This window comes from Phalacrocorax aristotelis, chromosome 26 (assembly GCF_949628215.1).
Source record: "Phalacrocorax aristotelis chromosome 26, bGulAri2.1, whole genome shotgun sequence".
Taxonomy (NCBI): domain Eukaryota; kingdom Metazoa; phylum Chordata; class Aves; order Suliformes; family Phalacrocoracidae; genus Phalacrocorax; species Phalacrocorax aristotelis.
In genome coordinates, this window is record NC_134301.1 from 388,487 (window position 1) to 411,220 (window position 22,734).

The window sequence follows — 22,734 nt, forward strand, 5'->3', positions numbered from 1 at the left end:
AGGAAGAACCCCCCGCACCGGCACAGGCTGGGGGCTGAACTGCTGGGGAGCGGCTCTGTTGAGAAGGCCCTGGGAGTGCTGGGGGACAAGAAGGTGACCCTGAGCCAGCACCGTGCCCTTGGGGCCAGGAAGGCCAATGGTACCCAAGGATGCATGAAAAGGCGTGTGGAGCATCTCCCTTGGGAGGAAAGGCTGAGAGAGCAGGGTCTGTTCAGCCGCAGAAGAGGACGCTGAGGGGGGATCCCATCAGTACCTATAAATATCTGAAGGGCGGGTGTCAGGGGGATGAGGCCGGGCTCTTTTCAGCGGTGCCCAACGACAGGCCAAGGGGCAACGGGCACAAGTGGGAACACGGGAAGTTCCGCCTCAGTATGAGGACAAACCCCTTCCCTGTGCGGGTGCCAGAGCAGGGGCACAGGCTGCCCAGAGGGGCTGTGGAGTCCCTTCCCTGGAGACATCCACGCCCCGCCTGGACGCGGTCCTGTGCCCCTGCTCTGGCTGTGCCTGCTCAAGCAGGGGGTGGGACGGGGTGAGCTCCCGAGGGCCCTGCCAGCCCCCACCATGCTGGCATACTGTGAAAAGCCCTCTGATGTTGGCCTTTGCTTGTGACGTGCTGCTTTCATCCTCCCAGAGCCATTTTGTATTTATATCAACTGTATATTTTCTATAACCTCACTCATCTTCATTTTCGCTCCCCTTTGCAAGGAGCGACAACCTGCCGTTGGCATCTCGGGTTGGGTCGATGCACGAAAAGGCTCCCGCAGCGGATGGGAGAAGCCAACGGCAGGAGGGGGTGCGGCCCCGTCCCAGCTGGGCATGGGGCACCGCCTGCAGATGCCAAGAGCCTGGAGCCCGTGCTGAGCCCACAGCGAGGCACAGGGATGCAAGGGCACCTTTTCTTCCGGGTCCTCCTCTCCTCCCAGGCTCCAGAGCCGCCCGACCCGACCGCGCGTGCCGGGGGTGACACCACGGCCCAGCAACCCCCCGGACTGCGAAGGGAGCACAACAACCAGCTCTGCTTGATGGCTTCTTCCTGCAAAGCCGCAGGAAGGGAAAGGCAGGAGGGAAAAAGCACCTGCCCGCTTCCCTCCTGGCTCGTCCCTCCCTGTGAGAGAAAAGGCTTTGCAAGGACAGGGGTGAAGAAGAAACCACACAGAGTCCCCGGGAGGTAAAAGGCAGGGAAGCGGCGGAACAAGGCAGGGGACAGCCCCGGGGCGCAGAGCCCCACGCCTCACCTGCCCGCTCCCATGACCACACGCTGCACTCAAGGCGCTCCATGTTCAGTGCTCCCTTCCATTCAGGTGACAGCCAGGGAACAAGAAGGGGGCATTTCTGCACTTTGCACCTTCCCGGTCGACGGCAGAGCCAAAGCAAAGGCGAGAAGTCAAAAAAAGAACCAAAGGGGGCGGAACTGGAGCGCAGGCAGCAAATGCTCGTCCTTCGCCTGGGCCCAACTGCTCGGAGGGTCCTTCCGCTGCCCCGCCACGGAGGGTGTCCCTCTCGGCCCAGGGAGAGACGCCGGAGTGAACTCAAGGGAGGAGCCCGAGCCAGAGCACGAACCTTTTTGGGACGAAGAGGCAAGCGCAGAACACGTCACACCTCACAGAAGGTGTTTGTGTACATTCAGAGTTTATATTTGGAGAAAAGAGAAAGGCGAGGAGGAATTGGAGACTGAAAAAATAGCCCTGAATGAGGGAGCGGTAGCAGCCCCTCGACCACTACAAAACCGCACCAACACACGCACGTACACACGGAGGCGTAACGACACCCAGCTCCCACGGACTGTGATGCGCCCCTCACTTTGCTGCTCTGGAGATACCGAACGCCTGAAGCACCCCCAGGGTAACCGACAACATCTGCATGGCTTTAATGGGAATCCTCCGGCTGAAGGGAAGCGGTTTCTCCCCGGGCCTGCGTCGGCACATCCCGCAGTCACGTTCTCACTCCTCTCCTTCAGAGTCAACATTCCTAGTCGTGAAAACCGGGGCAGGGGGAAAGAGAAGAAGAGGGAGAGCGTCGTCAGCGCCAGAGCGGCCGGCTGCTGCCGATTCAGCCCCGTGTGTGGCACCAGCCCGGCAGGGAGGAGCTGGTTTGCATGCCACGGCCCCTGCTGCCTGTGCCCAGGGCTCGCTCGGCAGTGCTGGCCAGAGCACGGCACAGCCGTAGGCACGCGCCGTCGCCGCAGAGGAGCACGGTCGCACTCACGGGCCAGCCTTTACCTCTTTCCTCCCCAGAGTCAGAGCGTTTCCCTCTTCATCGTCAGCGCCTTCCACACGGTCGTGTTGGACATCTCCTCTGAGATATTAATCTCCGAAGGATCAGCCCTGCAATAAATATTGCCCAGGGCAACGCGTGATTCTGGGAACTGACGGCACCAAGTGCGTTAGCATCGGCGAGAGGAACAGGGGGGCTCGGAGGAGCAAAGCTCAGCACAAGCACAGGGGCCTTTGCCGCGTGAGGAGGTTTGGGAGGCGAGCCCGAGAGCTGCAGAGCAACGGCTCCGTGCAACGGCTCTCGCTGCTGCGCAGCCCTGGAGCGGGCTCCTAAGCCACTGCTGCTACAGATCATGCCTGCAGCTCCTCAGCTGGAAGCACGAGGCTCTCCAGCTGCGTAAAGTCCCTGACGATGAGGGTGCCCGGGCTCAAACGTGAGCTGTGCAGCCACTCTGCTTGGAGGCAGAGCCCTGCCATCGCCTCCTGCAGCCCTGATTTTCCCCCCAAGCTGACTGCTGGTGCCTAAGGGATGCTCAGGAAAGAGGCAAGTGGAGAAAATTGGGCCAAACCCCTGCAGATCCATCCTGCCAGGGGCCCTGGGCCTCCACGGGGCTTTACCTGTCACTGGGTTGCTGTGGGATATCCAAGCCGCTGGTCTCCCCCAGTTCCAGCTGAACGGAATTTGCAGCAGCAGCTGCCATCGTCTTCTGGGACTCCTGGCGTAAAAAGGGACAAATCAATTTCTCCGTCTGTGACCAAAGTGGAGAGAAACACACCAGGCGGTAAAAGCGCTGCATGTGCCCTCTCCTTGGGACCCATGGCAGCTTCAGCTCTTAGTGCAGCAGGGTATCGACCTCCGCTCCAAACCTTTTGCAAGGGTTAAAAACACTATTAGCAGCAAATCTTCCCACCGTGAGTATCATCATCATCATCATCATCATCTTCCTCACCTTTTTTCCTCAAAGACTACTTTTTAAAATTCTCCCTCACTCAAGTGTTAAGCTCACTGCTAATTCAGGGAAAGACACGCTGAAGCTGTGGGATCTGGGCTATTGGGATCTATTTCTATTGCGTTCTGCTCCTCCCCCAACATTTCAAGACCAGCTGGGACAGAAAGAGGCCATCTCACAGCCCAAGGGAGACGACCGGCCCCGAGCCCCCAGCAAGCATTACCTCTTCTTCTTGGGCTTCGGTTTTGGCGTCGCCCAACCTCTGCTTCTTGCTTTCTGGCATCAGGTCATCCAGAAAGCTGAGCTCTCGCTTGGAGAAGCAGAAATCCATCGCTTTGCGCACAAAAACGAGAGCCAACACCTTTGTGAGGAAGAGGGAAGATGCGGTGAGGCCAGAGGCGACGCTACATCTCCCTCCAACGCTGCAAACCTCCCGCTGCCGACACCGGCAGCGGCTCTTACCATCATGGGAAAGATGATGGCGGCACGGGACGCCTTGATGCCCCAGAGCAGGACGAGGCAGATCAGCTGGATGGCGGTGAAGAAATGCACCTTTCGCAAGGGCACGTGCCGCAGGTAGACGAAATCCGGCTGGTGTTTCGCCAGCATCCAGAACAGCTTCAAGCGATCGAAGAACTGCAAAAAGCCAAGGGGGAAAAGTTGCCACCGTGGGACTGCGGAAGGTTTCTGGCCCCGTGGAGACGCGGAGGCAGTTCTCAGGGTCTCGCTTGCAAGGAGAGATCGCGGAGCCCACTCGCTTCCTCCTGGGAGCAGCCCCCAGTTGCCCTTCGCTCCACCCAGCTTGCCCGCCAGAGCTGCCCACCACATTGCAAGGAGTCCACGGTCTTCTCTCGGCGGCATTTCTTGGCCCACCCAATCCCCCGGCAAGGATTTCCACCGGTGGCAGAAACTGCCTTCCCTTGGCACTGAATTCCCCCGCTTCCACCTCACCAAAGCCCGACCTGCCCTAAGCCGTGACACAGAGAGCCCTGACCGTGCCCGCTCCCCCAGCCCTACACCCCTCCTGGGCCTCCCCCGAGCTGCTGCTCACACAAAACACTTTCAGCGCTTGCTCCCGGAGAGGTGTTTTCCCACGCCACTGCTTTCTGCCCGCTCCTACGGCCGGGAAATACCAGGGAGCAGACGTGCCGCGCGCTGTAACAGAGCCCGTACCTGAATTCCTCTGAGGGACGACACACCCATGTAGAGGAAGACGCCGTAAAGCACAGGCATTGGGATGAACTGAAAACAAGAATGGAATCCTCCGTTCTGTTCTCCATCACATTTTCACTCTTACCACTCTCTTCTACGGGCACTGCCTGAAGTTGCCCAAAGCTCTGCAGCTCCCACGGGCTTGGAGGTGGGTCGGACTTTAACCGGGAGAGATTTTGTGCGTGCGAGGGAGCCAACGCTCTGCTTCAGGCTGAACGTCTGAGTTCCCTTTTGTCACAATAAGCCTCTCTTCCAGAGAGGTGGGAGGAAAAGAGGTCACTTCACCCGTGCTACCGCGTACCGCGCTCTGTGACGGTAGAAAACCATTTCTACGTGTTCTTGTGGCAACGCGCAAAGGCGCTGGGCCTCCTTTTAGCCTAGAGACGGCATTATTTTGTGGGAGGAACACGCAAGGAAGCCCTCGGGGACCATTTTGGCGTGTTTGGCTACTTGGAATGGCTGTTCTGAGGCGCTTGCGGGAGCCAATCGCCACCGAGAAGGTGCTGCCTGTTTGAAAGGGAGCAGAGGTACTGCTCGGAACGCGCCTAATTGTAACCCACGAACACGGGTGGGCCTGAAAGACGCCTGAACATTAAAGCGGTCGTCGTGCTCGCTTGCCGAGAGCGCAGCACACTGGGGCCTGAAGGGCTGGAAAGCGTGACCGAGGCTGGTTCCCACCGCCGGTCAAGCCCCAAGGGCTGGGATTCACCTCCTCCTCTGCTCCACAACTACTCAGGCCTGGGAAGGGGGGACTCTTGTTTTTCAGAACCCCCCAAAAGCACGTGGTTGTTGGGTGTTTTCCATTTTCCTCTTACCTTTAACACAGAAGTGAAGAAGACGGAGCAGCCCATGAGCACAAAGATCATCAAGCCAGTGACTCTCTGCTCTCGTATCCCCAAAAACTTGGGTTGCTCCCCGGGAGCTGAGCAGTCAGACTCTACTTTGAGGCTGTTCACATGGGTGACGGACAGGACGGTGGCAGCCACAAACCAGGGCAGCCCCATCACGGAGCACACCCCGAGCATCACGGCCACCACAAAAAGGTCCAGGTGGTACCCGCATCCTTTCTGCAGGGAGCAAAGCAAGAGGCAGAGTGTCCCACAGCAGAAGAGCAACGACAACGTCGCAAGTCACGCTCCCACCCTACTGAGCTGAAGTCAGCTTCTTGAAAATTTAAAGCAAGGATTGGAAACAAATCAGGATGTAGCCAGTCTCTGCGCAAGCCCCTCGCATGGAAATCTGACAGGGGCTCAGACAAAGCAGATTGCGAGAGTCTGCGTGATATCGACTTCTCACAAAAAAGACATAAAACGACTTTTTCTCTTCATTCACAGAGAAATTGCCACCACTTGCAAAGAAGATGCGACTCTGAGCTATCCCTGGCAGCTCTTCAGAACGATTCCTTCCCCCAGCTGCCGCTGGCATTTTCAAACAAAAGCCCTCCTCTCTCTTGCTCCCCGACTGATTTGCTGCTCCGAAAGATTGCCCACCTCCCCTCCCCTGCCCTTTGCTCCCCGTGTCATCAGTAACCCAGGAGAGCATCCTGCCACACAGCCCGACCTCGTCCCACACCAACGCCTTCCCAAAGCTTTTGGAATAGGAGCTTCTCCCCACTCCTGCAGCCCACAGTGGGCTGGGGACGGGCTCATCTCTTGCAGCCCCTTACCTTCAGCCTGTGCTCCTTCCTGTTGACAATAACAGCCGTGATCTGCTGGTCCATGAAGATCAGGATGGTGCAGAGCAGAGCTGGGATGAGCGCAGCCGGCACCGTCCACCACGGGTTGGGGCCGATGGGGCTGATGAACCACCCGCGGTCATCTCTGGTCGGCTGCGACAAAGCACACGCATGTCACGATCCTCTCCCAGCCCAGCCGCCTCACTGCCTTTCAGTTTCCCCTCCAGCCCTGGGGCAGAGCAGCTCCCAGCCCTGGCTTCAAGTCACCCTCTCCCAGGGGGTTCAGCAGTGCCAGCGGCCTCTTTGCCAGCACCTACAGCTGCTTCTCCTGCGCGTCTCCAGAGCGCCGGGGCCGTCTTCTCGTTCCCACAAGGAAAGGATGCGCTCGGAGGTGGAAGAGGAGATGCTCACACCACCCGCATCTCCTCCAGACTCAGCCCCGTCCTGCCCTGCCCTGCCACCACCTTGTGGCATCCCCAGGGGCCGCAAACAGCTCCGCGCCAAAACACCCCCTTACCTTGAACACATGGGGCACATGGAGCTTCGGGGACGGGATCCCAGTCACCAAGTCAATGAGCACCATGATGACGATGGTGAGGAAAACGGCAAAGTCGCTCACTGTGGCCCGTACCTGGGGCAAGAAACCAGAGCTGAAAGGGGCAGGTCGGAAATGCTACAGTGGTTTTGCACTCATGGAGCTGCGTGAGGGACAGCCCAGCCGATGGAGGGCTTGGCCTTCAAGGGCAACGTTTCCCAGCTCGACCAAGCGGTGGCAAATACAGCCGAGTGCTCCAGGAGAGCCGTCTGGGGAAAAGAGCGTGGAGACTGCTGCTGGCAACCAGCTTCTACCTACTCTGCTTGGGAAGTAACGGCTGGTTTTGAACTTCTTCAGCAAGCTCGACAGGACAAAGGTGGAGAAGAAGAGGATGCAGCACCACAAGAGGACATTAGGTGCGTAGGGGCCATCGCGCCCACAGGCAGCTCCTTGAAACTCGCCGTGCAAATACCGACATTCCTGCCAAAACAGAGCGTCAGCGCACAAAGGCAGTGCCCGTGCGGCAAGGAAACCTCGGGGAACCGGGGGGTTGTGAGGCTCTTGGGCCAAGAGCCACGACCCTGTAACTGCTGCTGCCCACGGAGATTTCTAGGTAACCAGCAGCAGCAGCACCTCCTGAACAAGCGACACATTCAACTGCACAGAGGAGAGCGGAGAGAGGAGCTGTGACGGGACACCACGCCACAGAGCCACACCACATCCTCCGCTTGAATGGCAGGTAACCACGGCTGGAGGTGACACCGGAGGGGAAGGACGTGCTGGCAGCTCTTGGGGACAGGGCAAGGGAACAGGGCAGGAGGGCTGAGACAGACGCGACAGGAAGGGAGAAGAGGCAAAGCGTCCCTTCCCAGGGCAGGGCTCCCAGGACACGGCCGAGAGGGGATGAAGACGCCCATACGAGCCCCCCACCCTGTGCCTGAGCTCTGCTTCCAGCAACAACAGCCCGAGAGACTGCTCAGACATGCAAATTCATGCCTGCGCCTACAGACACGCTGGGTGAGCAAGCCAGGCCTGCAGGTATTAGGAACCACTTCAGGAAGCCAATGACTCCCTTCCAGCATGAACTCAAGTCCTCCAACTGCTCCAAGAATCAAACCACCCACTTAACCTCGCTCCCGGGCGGAAACACTGTCCTGCAACAGGCTTGAGGAGGACAGTTATTCCCCACAGTGCTGGGGACCAGGTGGCCGGGACAAGGCAGACTCTCCTTCGCAGGACCAAGCAGGTTAAACCCCCCCATCAGACTGAAGCCGTGACTTTTCAGAGCAGCACCAGCACAGCTGGAAGCCCATCAGCACCGGAAGGCCTCTGACTCTTGCACCGTGCAAATGCCCCTGAGCCCGTGACCGCGGCGCGAGGAAGCAGTGGCTCGGGCCACTTACAGTCACCGTGAGGTTTTCCCAGGCGATACCGGACACGTTGATCTTGTTGCTCTCCCAGAAGCGCAGGGTTTCGTTGCTGGGATGGGTCGGTGCCTCACACTTACAGCTGGGAGGAGAGAAGCCAAGGCAGGGGTAAGGGAAAGACGACGGAGGCGCAACCCTGAGCTCCTGCCAAGGGGCAGCGGCGTTTCAGGAGGACAAAAAACCCACGAGTAGAGGGTGAGGAGGTCGAGCTGGCTGTGCATGTGCACAGGGTAGGTCTCTCGCAGGTGACTCAGCTTCTCCAGAGCCTCGTAGATGAAGATGACGCAGATGAGGGAGGCGAAGGCTTCTTCGGTGAAGCGGGTGATGTAGCACACCAAAGAGCTGGCGTCGGTGGCCACCAGCACCATGCAGAAGGCGGCAGTCCACAGCCCGATGCACGCCCGCAGACAGAGATAGGAGAGCTTGTACTCCCTGGGAAACCAACAGAAAAAGAAGGGTGCAGAGGCCAGCAAGACGCTCCGAGCTGTGCCTGCCTGCCTTCCTTCGGGGAAAATCGGCAGCGATTCAAGAGCGTGTCAAGGCTGGGGATGGTAAATGCACTTGCCCTGTTCTGCTACGGGCGGCCTCAGGGCTGTGGTGCAGGGGGGGGACCCGCAGGAGGCGGCCAATTCTTCCCTTATCACCATTTAGCAATTATCTTGGGTTAACGCCCTGGAAGCTAACGGAGGTCAGGGCCCTGTGGTGGAAGGTGGTGTTCTGCCGCATCACCCCGACGCCCCAACACCAACCCCGGCTGGGTTTGCACCCAGTCATCTGCTGCCAGCGAGTTGGGGCTCAATAGAAGTGCAATTGCACTAACAGGGCAATAAGGATCCAAGTCATCCCAACCAAAGGATTGTCCTGGACAACCCCCATTTCACATGAAAAGGTCCTGCTTTTCAATACAATCATCAAAACACAGAAAACAACTTCAATCTAACAACTGCCACCGACAAAACCATCTTTGCTCCATGGCTGCCTTCTTGCAAAGGCTCTCGCAGCACCCAGCCGCGGCAGCCAGCCTTACTTGCAGAACTTGTAAAGGATCTTCTCAAACACAAGGACGGGTCCGGTGCTCCCGAGGATGGTGAGAGGCTGCCCAGCAAAGAGGGAATACACCACGCCGGTCATGGATGCGCCCAGCAGCGACTCCATGGCACTCTGGCCGGGGAAGAGAGGCAGCCGTGAATACGTAAATCATTAGCAGGGGAGGGGGGAAACACCCCCAAACCCAAAGCAAATTCCCCGCAGCAAGGACTTTTGCGAGAGTTTCATCCTCCCCCATGCCACCCAACAGAGAGAGGTGCTCACTATGTGGCCATTGGTCGCCTCCCCCAGCAGCCCCCCAAAGGTGATGACAGGGGACATGCAGGCACAGTAGAGGAAGAGGAAGGACGCCAGACACTGCAGCCTCAGACCATCCCGAAAGTCGCTCCAGAACCACGGGGCCTTTCGCTTCACGTCCAGGATCAAACCTCCAAAGAGCCTGGAGGAAGGGAAAAAAAGAGACTCGTTTCCTGGAAGAGCCCATGGAGTTGTCCCTGCTGCAAAAGGACGCTCGCAGGCACAGAAGAGCTCTCATGGCTAAGAAGCAGCAGTCTCCTTTACCCATTTTAGACCCAGCAAAAACTGACGCTCCCCAAACAATCCCTCCAACAACAAGAGAAAGGAAATAACCCGGGAGCCTATCCTCTCTTCTTGCAACAGGCCCTTGCTTTCCGAAGCAGCAGAGCTCTGCCTGGAGCTATTTACACATCTGCTTCCACCCCAAAGCAAGAAACCTTGTGTGCAGTGATGCTGTGGCTCAGCTCAGCTGCCCACATCTCCCACCTGGCCCCTTCACTAACCCCTAAATCCTGCTGGGCAGGAGCTGCATGCTCAGATTTCAGAGGCAAACAGGAAAAAAACCCAAACTATCACAGCTCCCACCTTCCCGTCCGCTCCAGTTCAGGACCACCGTGTTTCTCCGGCTCGCTGTGAGAAGCACTGTCACCAAGAGCTCCTGGCACCTTCCTTTTTTCCTGTTCAAATCCAAATAAGATAATGAAGAGTCGTATTTGTCACCACGGGCTTGCTTTGCTTCTGGTCCAGGTGTGTGACTGGGTCAAACTGGGACCTCGTAACTTGGGGCCTCTGAGCACCATCCCCAGCCGTGCCGCCGTCCTGCCCCTCCCCCTCGCATCCCCCTCGGCCGCAGCACCCACCTGCGAAGGGACGTTTTTGGGGGGCTCGATTCGGATCGACGGATCCCACTCTCCTGGTGGCAAGACCGTGACCTGATCCAGAAACTCGTCGACGCCAGCCACGAGGTCAGCCCGGTTCTTGGCTTTGTAGGCAACGTCGTGGAAAACCTGCCGAGGGGAGACAACCTGCTGAGAGGAGAACCCATCTCGCACGCCCTAACCAGCGCAATAAGCCCTTGGCTAAATGCACAACAACTTCCCTAGAACCGCAGACCGGTGCGGGTTGGAAGGGACCTTTCGAGGCCATCGAGTCCAACCCCCTGCCGTGAGCAGGGACGTCTCCAACTCCATCAGGTTTCCCCCACGTTTCCTGCTGGAAACGGCAGGAAATATTCCCCCAAGAGGAAAAACCCGTCCATCGTGGTACTTGGACTCATCTCTTCCACAAGGCCCCCGGCCCCCAAGGCACACCACACCCTTTGGCTTAAAGGGGAGACGTTTGGCTGGCCCTGGCAATGCCACCGCTGGGGACAGCGTGCTGGGGAACCCGGGGAGAAGGACGAGCCACAGGATGCACCCAGTGGGATTTCAGCCTCCAGGGGGTGGTGGGGGGTGCAAATCCACAGGTTTGCTTTGGGGCGCCAGCAAAGGGTGGGCTCTCTGGAAAGCTGTGGGCAGCTGGGACAGCAAAGCCTCTTCCTCGCTGCCTCGGACACAGGGAAAAGGGAAGGAAGCCCAAAACAACCCAGAGGCATCTCTTATCTCCTCGCACCTCATCCGTCATGAGAGTAGCCATGGACCTGCCGATCTCATGGTACTGATGGGCTTTTCCTTCCGGTCCAAGCAAAACAAACAGGAACCTGGGCAAGAGGAACAAAGTGAGGGAGAAGAACGTGTCCTTGCTCAAAGGGCACCCCAGGGAATGCCCGGGAGCTGCCAGCCCAGAGCACGGCTCGAGACGGGACACAGAGGCTCACCGCCTCCGCCATGCATTTGAAATTCATCACAACCGATGGTGGCAAATTTCAGTTTTGGGCCAACTCTCATTAAAATTGGCCAAGGGCTTTCAAAGATCCAGCAGGGAAGGGAGAAATGAGGGTGAGGAGATGGGAGTGGGAGAAACGTGCTTGCTCCCACTGCCCGCGTTCCCTCGGGACACCAAACTGATGCACGCAACTGGGTGTTGTGTTCTTGGGGGTTTGGAAAAGAAAAGCTTTGTGCTCCTCACGCAGACCTTGTGGGGATGGGAACTTCCATCAGGCCCGAGAGGAGGACAGCCGGGGTCAGGCGGACGAATGCCACGATGGGCTGGCGAAGGAAATCCAGCTCTCCTACAAGCACGTTGGACGCTTCAGCACCGGTGGGAATCTTCTTCATGAAGTGCTGCTCCGCCTGGGCACGACAAGCCATGTTCAGGCCCTTCCCCCAAACCCAAAGCCCACAGCACTCTACAGCACACTCTGCGGCCCCGTTTGCAAGAGCAAATCTGCGCCTAAAGGCGTCAGAAAGCCACAAGCGTCTCACCTTGCTTAAATCCATCGCGCTGCTCTCGTGGCTCACCCCATTTTTAGCTTCCGCAGCGGTGGCAGAAGGGTGAGGGGTGAGTGTTTGGGCTGGCAGGAAAAGGAAAGACACTCAGAAAGACGGACAAGGAGCAAGTGCGACGCTTCTCCTTTTTCAGGACAAGTCTCACGGGGCCAAAGCCCGGCAGAAGCCCTCACCTGGCTTGTCGAGGAGGTGCGGGTCCGACTGCTTCTTGCTCACATCAGCAAACGAGCAGACGATGGGGAGAAGGTTGTTTCTTTTCTTCTCGTTCTGGTGGTGATGCTTCTTCAGAAGCACTTCTCGAACTTTTGCCCGCACGCCCTCGTCAAACTCGGCGGACTCTTCTTGCTGGCCCAGGATCATATCTGGGGACAGCAAAGGGAAATCAAGCCGGCAGAGAAGAAACCCCCGCCAAGTCCCGACCCCCGCAGCCCCTGGAGAAGGCTGCGCCACGCAGGATACCCTAAGCAGGGCTCAGCCTTGCTTAGCAAGACGTTTTCATACAGTTCAGCCTTTGCAACGAAAGCAAGACTTTTCCTGCGCTAAAAGACGCCATCAAAGCGCTTATTCAGCCCTCTGCAAAGATAAGTATTTCCCGTTCTAACCAATGCCTCTTTCTGGCCAGACCTGGCCTTTCTGTCTGACTCTGCGCACCTAACCCAATTCTAGGCAATCTAGAGCACAGGCTCTCCCAGAGCTTCCTTGGCCGATCGACTGCAATTTGCCAAGCCCAGGGAGAAATGTGCTAAGAACGGCTCCGGCTCCTGCACCTCCTGAAAGGGCTGAATGGAGACCTCCCAGTCACAGATCAGTTCTCCAGAGCCGCTTTCTCAGTCAACTTCAGTTACCTTCCCCACAAACAGACACTGCTTGGGCATCTGCCAGGTAAGCCCTGCCTTTAAACCCCTTCAATCCCGGCATGTTAAGAAGGCAAAGGGGAAAACAAAGAATGTGAGGAAACGGCTTGTAAGAAAGAGTTGATTTAAGGAGGTTCAGCTCCTACGCAGACGCCGTATTTCTAAGAGCAGCCTGTTACGCCCTCACACACACTCCTGTTTGGCTGCAGAATATTCTCTAATCGCTTCTGCAACCCCACAAATTGCTCTCAAAAGGATCCCGTATGGGAAGAAAAAGCTGGTGCGACTGTTGCACGCCCAGGCTACATCCAAACCCAACCCATGACTTAAAAACCCAGTGGGGCTTCTGGAAAAGGACCCGCCGCTGGGGCAGGGCTCGATTTGGGAGTGAACGTGGCCGAGCTCGGCCCTTCCCGGAGGGATGTGGCGCCCACGGTACCTGCAATCTCTTCGATGCTGTTGGCACAAACGTCCAGCAGCACCGTGCCCTTGGTGATGCAGCTCCTCAGCTCAAAGAGGCTGTGCAAGGACAGCGTGGCCACGTAGGGCTTGCTCCAGCGCTCGCCGCCGTCTTCCACGTCCTCCTCAAACTTCAGCCACCTGCGGACAGCGGGTGCCATCAGCCCCATTGCAAGCAAACAGCCCCGGCTCTGCAAGGCCTTTCCTAGAGCTACGGGGCAGCAAGAGGAGGCGACTCCTCCCATCGGCACCTGCAGCTGCCAAAGCTCCTTCCGTCCCGCAGAGAGGAAAGCGGAGCCCAGGGGCGCCGCCAGCGTGGGGACCCCTCTCCCACCGCGCCCGCAGCAGGCATTTACCTTGCCCTTTCCTTCCACTCAGCACCTTCCCCCTCTTTCACGCAGATCTCATCCAGCTCGCTGAACAAGTCATGGGGGACGTGCTGCTCATCCTCCTCGGTCCCAAGGATGAACTGCACCCGCTGGGATGGGGTGTCTGGGGGCAGAAGACAAAGCCCCGTCCCGTTACCATGCCTCAATACGGCCCGTCACGCTCACATCCAAAGGGGCCATCGGCCTGGCACCAGCTCAGCCAGAAATACTGGGCTCGCCCCTCTCCCCTGCCTCTGCCTGGCCTTGCACGCAGCCACGGAGAAGCATCTGCTCCACCTCTGCACAACGACGGGCAGCTCTCCTGCCCCACGTTCCCACTTTTAAACCCGGGATCCCTCTAAGGAAGGCGAGCCTAAACCCATTAGGCATTTAACTGCCTTACAAACTTGAGAAAAGTTGCGGAAAAAGAGGGTCTTGCTAAATAACGCCACTTTCCCTCGGGAGAACAGCACATCACTCAAACCAGCCCCAGGCACTGCTTGCAGAAGACCCCAGCACCCAAGTAGCCCCGAGGAGCTCAGGGAACGCTGCGGCGGCACTTACAGCGGTAGCCCGGCTCCGTCAGGGCAGAGTCCTTCTCCCGTTCCCGTGGCTTCTGGCTGTGGGGTCGGTGATGCCGGTGGCTCTGCCTCCCCAGCGGCATCCGCACGCCCACGTACAGGGTCCGGTGGCCTGCGAAAAAGCACCATTGGCAGCACTTTCGGCATCGCAGCAACGGTCGATGCGGCCGGTGCCTCTCGAAGCCATGCTTAAATCCCAGGAGAAGCACCGACTTCTCTGAATTTGATTGTCGCGGGACCTCCTTTTCCCAAGCCTATTTTCCTCAAACTTGGCAGAAACAGAGCAACAAGTGACGGCTCCGGCTCATCAAAGTGCCCTGAAAGTACCAAACCCCTTCTCCACCTCCAGCCTCGGCTGGACAACACGCAGACTTGCTCATGAAGCAGCGACAGAAGGTCGCTCTGCTGTTTTAGTGAGAAGCCCGGCACGTCCTGCTGCACGTGACGCGACACCGAGCAAGGCACCTTGTAGGGATTTTGTGCAAGGGGAAAACGTGCTGGGCTGGCGGCCCCTCTAGCAGGGGCTCAGCAGAGCCTCACCTTCCAGCTCCTCCTTCTCATAGTGAATATTGGCGACGGTGCTCGTTCTTCCCTGGTCAATGACCGCCTCTTCGTCATGCCTCTGCTCAGCAACGAGAAGGGGAAAGTTGGGGCTGGCTGTGGAGAGCTCCCTACGGGCCCCCGGCCACCATCCACCCCTGCGCCTGGGCAACTCCACGGGCATCACGCCTCTGCCTGCCTCCTCCTCCTCCAGGCACGGCCCCCGCTTCAAGAAGGGCCGGGAGCTGCTCGAGCAAGGCCAGCGCAGACCTGCCAAGATGCTCAGGGGCTGGAGCATCTCCCTTGGGAGGAAAGGCTGAGAGACCTGGGTCTGTTCAGCCGCAGAAGAGGAGGCTGCGCGGGGATCTCATCAGTGCTTATAAATATCTGAAGGGCAGGTGTCAGGACGATGGGGCCGGACTCTTTTCAGTGGTGCCCAACGACCTTCGAGGCACAAAGGGGAAGCTTTGGGACTATTGAATTGATGAGGTAAAAGCGCAACTGAAATAAATCCGCAGGCTCGAGCGCGTTCTGCGGGTGTCACAGTGGGATTTGGGAGTCGCAGCTTCCAAACGCCCCAAAGCGGGCGACACAGGGAAAGTCTCCTTCTCTCTCAGAAACCACTTTGCCTCCGTGCCCCGCACAGCGACGCTAAATCTGCCCCCCGCAGCCCTCCCCGGTGCAAAGCATCTCCCCCCGCCCGTCCTGCCACGCTCCGGGGAAACGCCAAATGGGATTTTGGGGGGAGTTTCCCAACTGTTTGGGGGTGCTTGGCCCCTCGGCAGAGCCCCGGCCGGGCTACCTGTAACTCTTCCAGAAGGGTCATTTTGGAACCCCCAGTTGGGTCCATCCTCACGTCGGTCACCAGGTTGGGGGGAGAACTGAACCTCCCGATCAATCCGGAGGCCAGAGTCCCTCAGGACACTGGGGCGAGCCCTTATAAAGTGACCGCTGATGACATCAGCCTCTCGGGTAACAATGCAGGCCATTATTTCATCCCCAAGATTCTGCCCGCTTGCAACACTCGGGGCACGGGGAGACACCAGTTCTGCTTGGAGCAAAAGCTACCCCAAATAGAGAAATGGGGTGGCAACGCTGCATCCTGCTGGGCCAAGGGCTACCCGCCGTGGCAGGGAGGATTCATCTCGTTCATCCCACCCAAAGTGGAATTCATTACACTGATGCCAGCGTTATCATGGGCTGTGGGTAAGAGTGTCCACGGGGACAAACCGGGGGCTGCTCCGCCGGTGGAGCAGGAGATGCCCTCGTCGCCCCCCTCCTTGCCCCCACGTTTCCTTACTGGCAATAGAGGAGTATTAGATTCTGATTCACATTCCACCAAAAGCCCCTGTTCTAAATAATTGGTAATTAACCCCTCTCACCCTTTTCGAGCCTCCCACTTCACAGGATATTGGTGTTGTCTTACCGGCCTGGCTCCAGGTTTTAATGTTGCTTTTACCGGCTCTGCCAACTTAGATCGTCCCGGGACTTCGCTCGCCCAAACCAAAGGAATTACTGCATTTTCCACTTCTGCGGGAACCTGCTCCTCCCTGGGGAATCCTGTAACATAAACACTCTCGCCTCTGTGGCTTTTGATTCTGGTATCCGTAATTTCATCTCTCCACCTTCAAAAGTTCTTTGTGCACCCAATTTACTTAATAGCTCTCGTCCTCCCAGAGGCAGCGGGCATTCGGGCATATACAGAAACTGGCGAGTTACCCATTGTTTCCCCAATTTGAACTTTAAGGGCTCTCAGAAGGGCCAATTTTCGTTCTGCCCCGGCGCACCAACAACATCTGCCGATTTATGACTGAATTTCCCTTTACATGTATTCAACACCAAATAAGTGGCCCGCGAATCTACTAAAAATTCTATTTCTCATTCCCTAGCTTCAAGGTAACCAGGGGTTCAGCTCGGCTTGATTCCCCCGCTCTCCTTCGTGCCGAGCTACTTCAAGCATTTGACCCAAACCTCTAGGTTCAAGTGCTTCCAGTTTCTGAAGTTTCTTTCTAATATCTGGGCCGATTGCCCCATGAATATAGAGGCCAAGTGTATTGCTGCTTCTGGGTTGTTTGTTTTTCTTTTTCTGGGTCCAAACTGGTACATTTTCTGGCAGCCACATTCAGTCTTTCCATAAAGGCGGAAGGGGACTCATTTAATTCTTGCCTCACTTCAAAAATTTTGACCAATTTCTTGCTTTTGCCATTGCCTGTCCTACACCAAATAAAATCCACCCCGATATCCAGTCAGCATTCCCCTGGCTCCCAGACGATTAGGGTCCCACTCGGGATTTGGAGATGGAGAATTCGGATCCACTCTCCCCTGTAAATCCCCATTAGCGTGTGCTCCCTGCACCTGCCTTCTGGCTGGATTCCGTACCCTTGTCTTTTCACTTTCATCAAGCAAAGTATCCAGTGTCACAACTAGAGCAACACTTTTTCGAGTTCTCACCACAGTTTCCTCCTTTCAAACCCGCTGCCACAGAATTTTGGGGATATATCCCACACTGGTTCTGCCACTCTGGAGGATTCCGCAATGGAAAGGGTAAATCCACGTAAGCCATGTCATGCCATTTCCCTTCTCTTTTGCAAAATAACATCAACTGCAAAATGGTGCTATATTGCTGTAATTACAGGGCAGATTAATTACTTCCCCTCCTCTCATTTGCAGCTCCTCCAGCCGGGTCCCATGGGTGCAGCGGGGGAGTGGGCAGAGCCGCCCCTGGACAAGCAGCCCACACCCGGGGCCGCCCGAAAAAGCAGCTCCTCCACAGAAACAGGGAGAACGGACAAAAAAAATACGGAAAGAAAATAGGAAAATAAAGAAATAAAAAACCCCAAACCAAGCCCCTCGTTTCACCTCTTTCCCCAGGCAGCTGCTCCTGCCCAGGGAGGTGGATTTCCCCAAAACACCCCCCCGTAAAAAAGCCCCAGAGACTCCTCCAGCTCCCCCCCACCCTTCACAACACACGGCAGCGCCACAGCGAGACCTGCCAGGCTTTTATTGTCTCCTTTTCCCCATTCAAGGGGCGACAAGAGGAGAAAAGTCCCAGCGAGAGCCCGTCAGGCAACAGCAGCGCTTCGCGGCCGGGGCCCACGCGGCGACGGCGCGGATCCAGGGGGTCGGAGCGGCACAGAACGGGCCCGAAATTAACCCCGGTTCTTTTTTTTTTCGCCCAAAGGGACCAACCCCATCAACATCCGAAGCCATAAATAACACGGATTCCGCCCCCCCCCCCCTCGGTTTTATTGACAGCACGCAGCGATGCCAAACGAGAGCGTCTCTCGGCGGCTCGGGCGCAGCTCGGCCCCACACAGCCGCTCGCTCAGCCCCCACCGGCGGGGCGGGGAGAGACCCAGAAGGGCAAAGCTCGGGCCCGGAGGGAGGAACAGGTCAATAACTACAATAAAACAGAAGCAGCGACAACAACGCAACGGAAAGGAAAACACTGAGAGGGGCGCGAAACCCGGGCGGGGGGGGGGGGGGACGGGACGGGGGCGGGGAAGGAGGGGACCGAAGGCCCCGAACAACCCGCCCGTGACGCAGCCGCTCACCGCCCGCCGACCCGACGCCGCCAGGCCCCGAGCCGCAACCGCCCCGCGCGCGCCAGCCCACCCGCCTCACGGCCCGCTCCCGGCCTCACGTGGTACGGGACGAGCAGCCCATTGGCCAGGCGGGCTCAGCTGGCCTGGCTGTGGCCCCGCCCCTGCCGGCCTCTCGCCCGCGCGCGGAGCCCGGGAAGCTGGAGCGGCCCCTCACGGCTCTGGGCGCTGCGGGGCGGGAGTTAACTCTTGCTCGGCCGCAGGCGCCGCAGCCTCCTACAGTAAAAGACATGTATTTTTCCCCCTGCCCCGTGTAATTCTCCTCTGCAGAAGGAAGCAGGAAACCCTGGCAAAACCAGGAGCCGTCCGTGGGTGTCTGGGGTAGAAAGGGGGCCGGCAGGCGGAGCGCTGGGTCCCGCCAGCCCCGGGTGTAACCGGGGTGATGAAGTGAACCAACCGTGGATGCTGCTGTGTCACGCAACTGAACGTTAAGTCTGGGGACAAGCAGTGTATTCTTTAATCATTAATGCAATAGATAATGTGCTTCTGTCAGAACCCCGCTCCTTTCAGACTCAAAGCCTAAGTTTTAGATCCGCAAAGCCTCACTCCTAGAGCTTAGGGGCCAAACCTCTGTTTTAAGGGCTAAATTACAGCCTCACGTTTAGGCAGCGATGATTCAGGGTATAAATGGTTGGGAGTTACTAATACAGTCTAGCGCAGCTCAGCTAAGGCTGGGACCCGGAGCCAAAACCTGGCCAGGATAAGGAGGCAGCCGAAACAAGAACAGCCTGCACGATGACTAAAGCTTGTTGCTTTAGGGAGTCAGAGAGGCCTCGAGATTCGAAGTACCTAAACAAAGTCACGATGACGTTTGGCCTTAAGAAAAGCAGCCGTACAGAGCCACAAAGGTGAGGAACTGCAGAGCAGAGACTCGACCAGAACAGAGCAGCCCTCACGGGCAGCACGGGCGTCATCTCAGAAGCGAGTTTGCGGGAACACAAGGGTTAAGTAGCGGACACAGGGAGGAAGAGTATGTCCTTCATCCAGAGCCCCCTGAGGAGCAGCCGGAGACACCAGCAGGCGTGGGCAAGTAACCTCTGCCTATCTGTAGCTGTTATCAGAAAGCTAATGAATGTGCCTAGGAAGCACGTACTTAACGGGCACAAAGAGACCTGGGGGGTGCCCGGTAGGAGGAGGATCCCCCGTGCAGCCGCCGCCCCCCGCAAATACAGAATGCTGCCTTTTAACTCTGCGCTGGTGTCACCAGGCTCAGCCCCGAGCTCGGGGACATCAAGAGCAAAACCAAAGCTGCGCCTGGAGAAGGGGCTGCGCTCGGGCACCTCGGGGAAGCCCGGGTCGCTCTGTAAACCAGCAATTGCCAAGGCAGCTGCCAGCGTGTTGCAGCCCCCTGAGGCCGGGGGAGATGCAGACCCCCGCGGAGCCCGCACTTCACTACAACCCACTTGGCTTTTCCCTCCGGGGTGGCTTTCTTTTGTTCCGAAGTTGCAGAGATGCCCGGCCCGGGCTGAAACCGACCCCAGCCCCCGGCCCTGCTCCTTGCGAGGAGGGAGCGCAATCCGGCTGGGCTCTCCTTGTGCACAGGGGAGAAGGAAAACGGGAAAAACCAGCGTTCTCCTTTCTTTCGAAGGGCGATAATTGCATTTCAGGGGCAGGGCGGCAGGGACTGGTCCCACCCCGCCCAGCCCCGCAGCCAGGGCTCTTCACTGGCTCAGACCCCCACGGCAATGAAGGGTCATTGCCCAAGCGGAGGAGAGCTCAGGGCTCCCGGCCACCGGGAGCTTTCCCCTCCGGGCAGGCAGAGGCGGCGGGTCGGAGCAGCCAGCGCAGCCCCGCGCTCAGAGCACAGGAAGGCAGCGCGGACAGGGCGCGCACGGGCGTCACGGGGGAAGAGCAGCAGGAAAACCCAGCCTTTGCCCCCTGCCCTTTCTCCAAGCCTCGATTTTTAGCCTCCCCTCCTTTTCAAAGAGCTAACCCAGCCTCCTCCCCCTCCGACAGTTACCGTGCCGAGCTGGCTCCGGTCAAAGTACCCTTTGCAAAACCCCATCCCCTAAGAGGGGGAGTTACTGAATGCCGCCTTTGCCTGGGTCTTTACTGCTAAGGCCGGCCCTCAGGCATCTCAGCCCCCAGAGGAGAGAGCACAAATCGGGAGAAGGGAAGACTTACCAGCGGGGCAGAAGGACTGGCTCAGAGACCACCTGTGCAAACTGGGTCCTCGCCAATCCACGGGCCCCGATGGCATGCACCCACGGGTGCTGAGGGAGCTGGCGGAGGGATTCTGGCCGAGCCCCTGTGCATCATCTTTGAAAGGCCGTGGGGGACAGGAGAGGTGCCCGAGGGCTGGAGAACAGCAAATGTCACTCCAGCCCTGAAAAAGGGCAGGAAGGAGGAGCTGGGGAACTCTAGGCCAGGCAGCCTCACCTCCGTCCCTGGAGAGGGGATGGAGCACTTCATCCTGGAGGTCATCTCCAGGCACGTAGGGGACAAGAAGGTTATCGGGAAGAGTCAGCATGGACGCACCAAGGGAAGCTCATGCTTGACCAACCCGACAGCCTTCTCTGATGGCGTGACTGGCTGGGTGGACGACGGGAGAGCAGTGGGTGTTGTCTGTCTTGACTTCAGTAAGGCATTCGACACTGTCTCCCACAGCATCCTCACAGGCAAGCTAAGGCAGTGGGGGTTGGAGGAGGGGACAGTGAGGTGGCCAGAGCCCTGGCTCAACAACAGATCATCAGAGGGTCGTGATCAGTGGAGCAGAGCCTGGCTGGAGGCCTGTCACTAGTGGTGTTCCCCAGGGGTCTGTGCTGGGCCCAGTCCTGGCCAACATATCCATCAGTGACCTGGATGATGGGATCGAGTGTCACCTCAGCAAGTTCCCTGACATTCCCAAGCTGGGAGGAGCGGCCGATGCACCAGAGGGCCGTGCTGCCACCCAGCGAGACCTGGCCAGGCTGGAGAGCTGGGCCCAGGGGACCTGATGAAATTCAACACGAGCACGTGCAGGGTCCTGCCCCGGGGGAGGAAGAACCCCCCGCACCGGCACAGGCTGGGGGCTGAACTGCTGGGGAGCGGCTCTGTTGAGAAGGCCCTGGGGGTGCTGGGGGACAAGAAGGTGACCCTGAGCCAGCACCGTGCCCTTGGGGCCAGGAAGGCCAATGGTACCCAAGGATGCATGAAAAGGCGTGTGGAGCATCTCCCTTGGGAGGAAAGGCTGAGAGAGCAGGGTCTGTTCAGCCGCAGAAGAGGACGCTGAGGGGGGATCCCATCAGTACCTATAAATATCTGAAGGGCGGGTGTCAGGGGGATGGGGCCGGGCTCTTTTCGGTGGTGCCCAACAACAGGCCAAGGGGCAACGGGCACAAGTGGGAACACGGGAAGTTCCGCCTCAGTATGAGGACAAACCCCTTCCCTGTGCGGGTGCCAGAGCAGGGGCACAGGCTGCCCAGAGGGGCTGTGGAGTCCCTTCCCTGGAGACATCCACGCCCCGCCTGGACGCGGTCCTGTGCCCCTGCTCTGGCTGTGCCTGCTCAAGCAGGGGGTGGGACGGGGTGAGCTCCCGAGGGCCCTGCCAGCCCCCACCATGCTGGCATTCTGTGAAAAGCCCTCTGATGTTGGCCTTTGCTTGTGACGTGCTGCTTTCATCCTCCCAGAGCCATTTTGTATTTATATCAACTGTATATTTTCTATAACCTCACTCATCTTTATTTTCGCTCCCCTTTGCAAGGAGCGACAACCTGCCGTTGGCATCTCGGGTTGGGTCGATGCACGAAAAGGCTCCCGCAGCGGATGGGAGAAGCCAACGGCAGGAGGGGGTGCGGCCCCGTCCCAGCTGGGCACGCGGCACCGCCTGCAGATGCCAAGAGCCTGGAGCCCGTGCTGAGCCCACAGCGAGGCACAGGGATGCAAGGGCACCTTTTCTTCCGGGTCCTCCTCTCCTCCCAGGCTCCAGAGCCGCCCGACCCGACCGCGCGTGCCGGGGGTGACACCACGGCCCAGCAACCCCCCGGACTGCGAAGGGAGCACAACAACCAGCTCTGCTTGACGGCTTCTTCCTGCAAAGCGGCAGGAAGGGAAAAGCAGGAGGGAAAAAGCACCTGCCCGCTTCCCTCCTGGCTCGTCCCTCCCTGTGAGAGAAAAGGCTTTGCAAGGACAGGGGTGAAGAAGAAACCACACAGAGTCCCCGGGAGGTAAAAGGCAGGGAAGCGGCGGAACAAGGCAGGGGACAGCCCCGGGGCGCAGAGCCCCACGCCTCACCTGCCCGCTCCCATGACCACACGCTGCACTCAAGGCGCTCCATGTTCAGTGCTCCCTTCCATTCAGGTGACAGCCAGGGAACAAGAAGGGGGCATTTCTGCACTTTGCACCTTCCCGGTCGACGGCAGAGCCAAAGCAAAGGCGAGAAGTCAAAAAAAGAACCAAAGGGGGCGGAACTGGAGCGCAGGCAGCAAATGCTCGTCCTTCGCCTGGGCCCAACTGCTCGGAGGGTCCTTCCGCTGCCCCGCCACGGAGGGTGTCCCTCTCGGCCCAGGGAGAGACGCGGGAGTGAACTCAAGGGAGGAGCCCGAGCCAGAGCACGAACCTTTTTGGGACGAAGAGGCAAGCGCAGAACACGTCACACCTCACAGAAGG

General features: G+C 58.4%; 1 protein-coding gene across 1 annotated transcript; it reads right to left on the bottom strand.

Moving 5' to 3' along the window:
- Positions 1–1,843: 1,843 nt before the first annotated feature.
- Positions 1,844–14,639, bottom strand: LOC142048612 (electroneutral sodium bicarbonate exchanger 1-like). Its single transcript, XM_075075677.1, has 24 exons — positions 14,546–14,639; positions 13,989–14,117; positions 13,413–13,548; positions 13,037–13,197; positions 11,917–12,105; positions 11,720–11,808; positions 11,430–11,587; positions 10,968–11,055; positions 10,217–10,363; positions 9,942–10,033; positions 9,324–9,498; positions 9,040–9,173; positions 8,199–8,444; positions 7,989–8,094; positions 6,904–7,065; positions 6,568–6,681; positions 6,042–6,203; positions 5,191–5,442; positions 4,337–4,405; positions 3,626–3,799; positions 3,387–3,524; positions 2,832–2,929; positions 2,220–2,324; positions 1,844–1,968 (listed from the first exon to the last, which is right to left on the bottom strand). The coding sequence occupies exons 2-23, from the start codon at positions 14,086–14,088 to the stop codon at positions 2,237–2,239; spliced, it is 3,078 nt and encodes a 1,025-aa protein (XP_074931778.1). The 5' UTR covers positions 14,089–14,117; positions 14,546–14,639; the 3' UTR covers positions 1,844–1,968; positions 2,220–2,236.
- Between the last annotated feature and the right edge of the window lie 8,095 nt (positions 14,640–22,734).

Bases quoted from the DNA above. Each gene is read 5' to 3' on its own strand.
- LOC142048612 (XM_075075677.1), bottom strand. From the start codon at position 14,088: ATGCCGCTGGGGAGGCAGAGCCACCGGCATCACCGACCCCACAGCCAG. The intron at 8,445-9,039 runs GTAAGGCTGGCT...TTGGTTTCCCAG, and splicing joins ATCCTTTACAAGTTCTGCAA to GGAGTACAAGCTCTCCTATC. The intron at 2,325-2,831 runs GTAAAGCCCCGT...TATTTATTGCAG, and splicing joins CCACAGCAACCCAGTGACAG to GGCTGATCCTTCGGAGATTA.